General features: G+C 41.4%; 1 protein-coding gene across 1 annotated transcript in view; it reads left to right on the top strand.

Annotated features, from left to right (window-relative positions):
* Positions 1 to 1229: 1229 nt before the first annotated feature.
* Positions 1230 to 8648, top strand: part of RFTN2 (raftlin family member 2) — a 404027-nt gene continuing 396608 nt past the window's right edge. The window contains exon 1 of the mRNA XM_086955427.1: positions 1230 to 1771. Coding sequence (XP_086811553.1) covers positions 1633 to 1771 — 139 coding nt within the window. The 5' untranslated portion in view covers positions 1230 to 1632. The remainder of the gene's footprint in view (positions 1772 to 8648) is intronic.

Here is an 8648-nt window from a genome sequence, read left to right as displayed (position 1 = left end):
GCGAGACCTAAAAGGAGGTAATGGACGCCCATCTACCTACAGAAAGGCCACTCAGGCACCCACTGGGTCGCTGGCCGCATTGAACAACGCGGAAACCGCCCCCCCAGGATGCTCAAAAAAGCAGCCCACCGCTAGAATTCGAGTACCGTCCCCTCTGGCATTGCACGAGTGCCCACGTTACCAATCCGACGCTGCTATTATGTAGATCTACCATCTATAGACTGAGGTACAGGGTCTGCAGATAACACCCAGAGATCTCCTGATATATAATCATTCTGCTTCTATACAAGGGGAGGGAGATTAGATTATACTGTCTTTTTATGTTGACAGCTCAGCTCCTTTCATGATTTGCAGACTAATTACTATGCTTACCTTATTTGTGTTATGCATATTCCGGCTTGTTATGGCATGTATACTGCATATTAGAGCACGTTAGTTAAAATGAATATTTTAAACTGGTTCATGTCTCTATCAGGTCTTATTGTGGAAGTACAAGAGTGGGAGCAAAAGGGTGTGTCTTGCAAGCGTGATTCCTGAGCGAGTTCGGAGTGTTGTGGTCTGGGGTGTTTAATCACTTGTGTCGCTGTGAGTGAGTAGGAGAGCAGGTGGGATACTATAGCTCGTCGGTCCGGGGTCATGGGTACGAAGGTGGTAGGATGACTCCGTCCCTGTACACAAAGGTCCCATAATCCGACGCATAGTTCTGTGTGTTGCACAGAATCCCTGCAACAATACAGTGAACATGCCATACCATACTATACAATGCACAGTAGTCTCGCTGGTGTATAACAGTGCCACAAAACATTGACGAAGCCCGTAGATTTTGTATAGGAGAGACATATTAGCTTAGCCAATGTTTGTTAATAACAAAGCTCCAGAGAGCACGATTAACTATTATTAAGTAGGCTGTGCTTGTGAATGAATGTGTCTAAGTGAATTTTACTTCTCCAGAAAGCACTGACTGCATTTTGAAATCACGTTCATTTTGCATGAGCAAACCATTTTCCTCGAGAACTTTCTAAGTATGAAAGTTAACACGCTCTCTTAAAAGGGTTCCCTGGTTTACGAAAAGACGCGTAGTTCCCTCGTCCCTTGCCGCCGTTGCCACCCGACCCCTGTGCTTGTTCTGGGAATATCAGTGATCAATCACCTACTGGCTGCGGGTGAGTTGTAATAGCCTGTTTATTACCAGTTTGCCATCACTTCCTCAGCGTTCTGCCAGAGGAGGCGGCGGAGGTGGGTCGACACAGCCCCATTGGTGTCCAAGGCTAACGGAGCCTGCCAGGGGGCGGCTGTAAATTGACGTGGCACGAACAACCCTGCAGCCCTCTCCCCGCGCTGCGTGCCGCTTTGCATGCTGCTGCAAGATCAAGACCTCCCTGGCATTGTCTGGACTTGTGGAATCTGCTGCTAACTTTTACAGATGGCTTGAGGAAGTTTACCGCGATGCGGATAGCAGCCTCTGGAATTTGAACTCGGCATATTTTATTATATTTTGGGTCCGTTTACAGAAATCACGGCTTCCCTGCATTTGGAGATTTCTTCCCGTGAGCTCTATTTTTTTGGCAACAAACTCGTCTTGGTTCCCCGCCCATCCCCCGTCCAGCATTCATCCCCCTTGAAGGCTTCAGAATGGGGTGCGGGCTGCGAAAGCTGGACGACCCAGAGGACAGCAGCCCTGGGAAAATCTTTGCCACACTGAAGAGACCCCAGGTGGAAACAAAGACGGATTGTGCGTACGAGTACGTCCTGCTGGACTTTACTTTAGAAGGTAATGTTCCAGGGTCTTGACTTGCACTGAATTTGCACAGTGACTGTCGATCCACGTTGTTTTTTTGGAGTAACCCTATTTCTTGAGGAGATACAATCAGATGCATTCTTGTTTGGGTAAAAATGCAGCCGTATTAGTTTATGAGGGACAACAGATAAATTGTAATGAACTCTTAAATAATTTGGTTTCATTAGGTATTCTTAACTCGAAGGAAGCTTGCTAAAATATCATTTGTACTGCTGCTAAATTATTTCCTCGAACTACCAGTTAGAAAGAACGAAGTTCATCTCTCTGAATATTACATTTATTGAGTTCCAGAGGACTGCAGACTGTTGGGAGTTTCCTTTTGATTAGCATCCTGTCTCATTCCCGGTCAAACTTCTGTCTCCGAGCTGAAAGCAGAAAACAAACAAGCCCAGATGGCTGCCCTGTGAGAACAGGGAAGGCTCTGTCTCCCATCTCTAGAGGGCCTCACAGTTAGATGTGCCCGTTTCCTAAACGCTTTTTTTCCACCCACCGTGGATTTTGCCATTTTTGTGAGCAACCCTGGAGCAGAATTGTGTTCTAGTCTCTCATTTGTGCAGATTTGTTTCATATGCTTCTTGAAAAGTGGTATTTCGTGGATAAGATAACTCAGTAGTTAGTAGTTTGTTTTTAAAATTGTCAGTTATATATTTTTATGTACAACATGAACTGTTACCTAACCAGGATCAGATGTTACTCTCTAGAGACCACGTGGTTTTTTATTAAATTATTTTGGAAAAGGTGTCCGCAGTAGCAAACTATTGATTTGAATTCACTGCCTTGTGACCCGTTAGACCCATACTATACTACTTCAACACTAATCCTTTATGTGTTCCGGAGTAGCGTGATACTCGCCGAAAAAGCGCTTCGACGCCTCGTCAGGGGTAGTAAGCGCTATATAGAAATGCAATTGCAATGAATATGTCCATGCTGTACCTTTTCTTCAGCTAATATTTCTAAGCATCATGCATATTTTAAAATCGTTTGAACCTTTAAATTATTAAAAGACTGCATTGATGTATTTAAATGAATCAAATATTCCTTCATTCAGGTGTAGGCTGGGCACATGTGCTTAACTATAACAAGGTCTATTTATAATATTGCTAAGCTGTTTTTGACATTGATTTTTTATAGGGCTACCAAAGGTAAATATTAATAATTTAATAATATGCGTTTTCTAGTCCTGCAATCATCCTTTACCTGATCCCACAACTTACTGTTGTTAACCATGTTTTGGGTGAAGCAAAAATACAGTTGTCAAATATTTTCCAACTGTTCCAGTCTTGTTTTTTTGCATCTTGTCATGCCTGGTAGGTAATAATAGTTTCGATTTGCCCGACAAAACAAAAGAAATAAAAAAAGGGATAATATTATGCCGATTTCTCTCTTTCTCGCCCCACTCCTTACTTGTCAGCAATTCTCTTCAAGCAGTCTGGAAGACTTGCTGGTTCGCACTGTCTAAAAAATCTTTTCACACCCACCTGCCTCATTCCTCGTGTAAATATTACTCTCCCTCTTCAAAATTTCCTGTTTGTTTTCCTGTCTTTGTGACATGATGGTAACTTGCTTGGGCTTTGGCCTTCGGAGATCTGCAGCAGCCTTGCTTGCTGCCTGAGACATTGTGATGCCAATTCTCTGTTCACAAACATGAGGCGAGGGCACCAGCTTAAATGTCAGGACATCCTGAAGCTAGAGTGGGGGATTTTGCCCTAGCTGCATAGACTACAGCAAGATCTCTTGGGCAGATTAAGAAAAAACTGAAAGTGGAAAAAACAGGCAGGGCAGCAATGGTCACTGGTGAGTCCCTCCCTTTCAGGCTTTTTGCTTTGTCCCAGGAGACAGTTATGTGTGGCGCAGGTGATCTTTGCAGCACAGATGGAAAAGAGAACATTAAAACCCTGGGAAAGGAAGAGGGTGATATCCTCTCCCGCTTTGGTCCCCAGAGCGGAAAAAGAACAAGACATTTGAGAACTCAAGCAACAAAGGATCTGAAGTGTTGTCTGATGATAAATTGAGACCGAATATCAAGAGGCACTGTAAAGATGTGACTGGGATTATAATTTATTTTAGAGCTACATAGGATGAACAGATATGTACACACCTATCACACAAGATGGAGAGACTTCAAGTTATCGTTCTGTTGAGGAAGCAAGGAGATTTGATAATTGGATCTCATGGATGCTTCTCTTCACATTATCATTAGAGTTTGAGGTTTGTAGCTCAAGACAAACAGTATTGTAGTTTAGTTCCTATATTCCCAATAGGCTCTGCGCATTGGAATAACATATACTGTAGTTTAGACGTAGGACTGAGGTCGACTAGGTCTCTATCGTATATATTAAAATTAATTGTGAGTGCCAGCTAGCTCAGAGGTCACTAGAAACTTTCTCAAATTCACAAGAAGGGATTCGTTTCTGACAACCTCATAAACATGACAACTTTGTTTCCCAAGAATAAGAAATCAATCTCTAGAGTCGCGTAAACAATAGATAACTATTTTACTTAGTCAATCGTGCATGCTTCGTTTCACCAGAGGTGCTGAGAAAATAGAGAGACGGGTGTTTTCAATAAAAAGTATTTATTGAACAGTCTTCTTTCTCAAGCATAAGAAATGTACTGCTACAATCGTAATATTGGTTATAAAGTACAGGGCATATAATACGAAAAGTATTATAAAGTAGTACTGTAAAAGCATGATATGGTTTCTAAGTCATAAGTTGCCTAAAACGTATAAAATACATACAGTAATAAAATAATGACTAAAAGTACTCAACTGGTGCTTCTAAAATACGCCTACCCAGGTATACCTAACCTAAGTCTAGTACAAGGGAAGAAGTAAGTGATGAGTAGCTTAAGTTTAGTATTTCTCTGCCAAGGATCTATCCAAGAATTCTCCAAGGGTCTAATCAGCTCCGTACCTTGGTTTTAGAATGAAGGAGGTCCTGTATCTCTCTCTCAGGACTCTATTTCCCAGCAACCCGCAAGGGTAGCCTGGAAACACTGAAGCTGGATTCCTCGGAAAGAGAAAAGACAGCGTCTCTCAGTGCGTCAGCTGGAGGATCGGCTTCCTTCGGCACTTGCTGCTGCAGGGCGTCGGGCAAGTAGTTAGTCGATCTGCTCCAAACCACTGTGTGTTTGTCTGGGCAAATGTAGGCATATTTACACTTTGAAGGTGCCAAGTATGACGTATGATCGGACTTATTAACGTCACTCAAAGACCCAGTTCTATGAAAACTCCATGATTTCCTAGATAAATTAGTATTCAGGCGAGGGGAAGTCCCTAGCTGCTGAAGGCGGGTTTTTCTAAGAAATCGTTGTTGATTCTCGGAACTTAGTGGAAGTAGCCATGCCGTATTTGGGCTGCATTGTCTCAGTCTAAATATGGTAATGATTTCTATGCCTATATAAGGATCGGGTAATTTATACCTATATAAGGGCATGAATCGGGAAAATTACACTAGGGTCCTAGATTCATTTACAACAGTATCATGACAATATATTTTTTGGGGGATTGGAAATGACTTCTAAAATCTTCCCAGGAACCTGACACTAGTAGTAGCATCATTGTATCTTTAAAGGCTATCATTTTTCTCCTATCTAAACCACTAGATTCCCCATGTGTATGCAAGTTGAATGAGGAAGGGGTTTGCAGGACAATTTATTTGGACCTATTCTTTACTCATAAAAAATCTCATCTTGTCTCAACATAGAAGTCAATCTTCATCGGGCCTGCAAACAACCAAGTAGTAGTGTTTATTGTTGTGTCCTCTAATGTGGGTTCTGCTGGATTACACCACATTAAGAGATGGTCTTCTACTATACAGATGATAGAACAACCTCTTTAAGAATTTATCTGAAAGTATTGCATAAGACGAAAGCACAAACACAAGGAGATGATGGTTGAAGCGCTGAAACTTTTCAGACACTCACAGCCCAGTCACAGATCTGGGTTGAATCCATCATCCTTGTTTAGCTCACTTCGCCACCCCAGTTCAGTCATGCAAATCAGTCTTGACCATGTACCTCATTGATCTTAATGAGAATTAGAAACTTTAACCATGTAACATAGTGTCACCTGGTGTTGGGACAGAAAAGTGCACACTTATAAAAAATAGAGTTGATAACATCTTGATGATAATTACTTACAAATTTTGTCCAGATAAATAATTATGTATAGTTTTAAGACAAATTCATTGGACATAAGGCCACTGAGGCCTGAATTGTCTACAACAATGGTTATGTGGTTGATCATTACAAGATATAAACATGGACAAGTTAATTGGCCATGAGATTATTTATAATGAAAAAATAATGGTTTACGAAACAATCTGACATTTTCTATCATCCACATTAAGAAATTGATTAAGATCAATATACAGATAATTGACTAATTAATTAACTATGTCAATGCTTAATGAATGCTGAAGTCTATTATGGTTTTAAAAAAGAAATCACATATTATTTATTCATGTTAACAATTGAACTATCGCTCCTATAATGCCATATTAGAGGCAACATTTGAATTTGTTTTATATAATGAACACAAAGAAAGGGCTCAGTACTGTGATAAAAACCATGAAGGTTGAAATGTGATGTGAAGCCTTTATCAGGCCAATAAAGTTACAACTCTACTTCCCATGCACTTATGTAAACCTATAGCGATAATATTCACGCTAAGGGTAATGCGCACCAGGCCCTCCAATGAATGACCTGAACAATTCAACCTACCACAACAAGATATTAACGCTACAATACCTTTGTCCTACAATTTTTCTATTTTCAGAAACGCTACTTCCTTCTACAAACTTGGTGGCACTGGTTAGTTCAAGCCGCCACTTATACTAAAATTGACCTTCCTTGGTCCTGAAGAAGCGCTTTGGATCTCCTTCTGAGGCCACATACAGCACAAAACATGTTAACCATTATATATGTCCATTAGGGACATATACCCAGCTACAGAGGCACATAATATCCCCTACAGCAGCACCACACACTTTGTTTTAACAATGACAGAGGGATCCCCCTAATAAATGGTATCCACTCTCCCTCCAGTCATTTTTTAACACACCACTTTAGACTTCACTGCCACTCACACCCACGCACCCAAACGGCTTCTCATCAAAAGATCTCCGATAAAGAGACCCTTCGGGGGACCCGTAGGGTATTGCAGCCCGGCCCGACGAGGAGCAATGCCCAAATGATGAAGCATGACATCCTTCGGGGTGTGTGGGGGCATTATGATGAGGACACACTGTCCCCCATAGATGGAGTAGCACACGGCAAAAGTTTCTTCCTCCTTCATCCTCTATAAGGAACAGTTACTCCCTTTGTGTACTAGTTACTTTTCGGGAGCAAGGGTCACTGGATCTAATAATCAGCTCCTTGTCCCCCCTCTCTATAAATAGGTTCATGAAAAGGAGCCAGCCTCATTATGCTGATTTTAAAGCCAGGCAAATTAATCTCATTGGAGATTTTCAAAATGTTATATACGTATATATAAAATGTTAGAACAGGATTGGATTGGGAATGAGAGGGATTAAAGTACTTCGAATTCCTTAGGATTACATAAATATATACAACTGTAATCATCAGATCTATCAGCGTAATTCTAAGGTCGAAGGGGAACACAGACAGCTAAAGAAGCACCATTGCCATTGACTTCACAGACTGTAATTGTTCTCAAATAACCTCTGCTAGGCTATGCTGCAGCTAGTTTATATTATTTTCACTGTATGTGGGATAATTGCTCTGTGATGTCCTGCTGGGCTTTAAAAGGGGTATGTTGTAGGCGTAAAATCCAAAGGCAAATGTGCTGCTGCAAACGTGGTATCTCTACCACCTAAATTAGTAGAGTTGGAAACTATGTAGATGTTCTGAGTCTGTGAATGTCTTTTGTAATGCCTGTTGTAATGTACTCCATGCCAATATTACACATATTCACGGCTTCTGGTCAAATGATATTAGAACAGAGGTATCCAAGGGAGATCTTAAAAGGCCAGATCCATGGTAGATTTTCAGGGTATGCATGTAGCATGCATTTATATACAAGGAATTTAAATGAATTGTATTTACATAGCCGCTGGTTATCATAACAATCTGATATGGATCGAAAGGCTTACCATATTGGACTCTCTTTAGTTATATATTCTCAACTGAGAGCCCTGCAGTTCACTGTTGCTTTACAATCCATGATAGCTCTTTCTGAACTTTCACAAATCTGCAAGTTGCTGATTCGTTGTGCTGCTGAAAACAGTTAGTTCTATCACAAAAAGCAATCTAGCTTTGGACATGTCAAAAGCACATAATATTCTTGTTTGCACAGCAGTTGGCAGTGCACATGGCAAAGTTGTAGTTCTGAGGCTTTGTAGTTCTGTATATTTAGAGCCAGGAATTGGTGCACTAGGGTTAATGGAGCAACAAAGTCCACAACATATTAATTCTTTCATCCTTCTTGCCATATTTCCTTACAGTGCCCATGAAAGTGTGAGATGATGGGTTACTAGCAAATTGTGTAGAAGCCCCTCACTAGATTTAGAACACTCTCTCGGACAACTTCAGGTGATAGTCCCTGCCTATCGTAGTCACTGTTGGTGTTGGCTTCCCTCAGTTTCTGGATCTTGTAGCTGTTCTCTATGAGCTTATATTGGTCCTCTGCAGCAGTGTTTTGTTCAAAAGCAGTAGCTTTATTCCATCTGATGTTCAACAATTGTATGCATGTGACAGTACTTGATATTACTGGCCCACAGTGGCGTAGCTAGAGCTTCTGGCACACGGGGCTATCCCTCAGATTGCCGCCTATGGCAGGTAGCGGCGGGAGGGAGCGGAGGAAGGGTCTGGGGAAAAATTACGGTGA

The sequence above is a fragment of the Lissotriton vulgaris genome, chromosome 2_1 (assembly GCF_964263255.1).
Source record: "Lissotriton vulgaris chromosome 2_1, aLisVul1.2, whole genome shotgun sequence".
Taxonomy (NCBI): domain Eukaryota; kingdom Metazoa; phylum Chordata; class Amphibia; order Caudata; family Salamandridae; genus Lissotriton; species Lissotriton vulgaris.
Note: the sequence above shows the minus strand (reverse complement) of the source record. Positions and strands in the feature narration are given on the sequence as shown.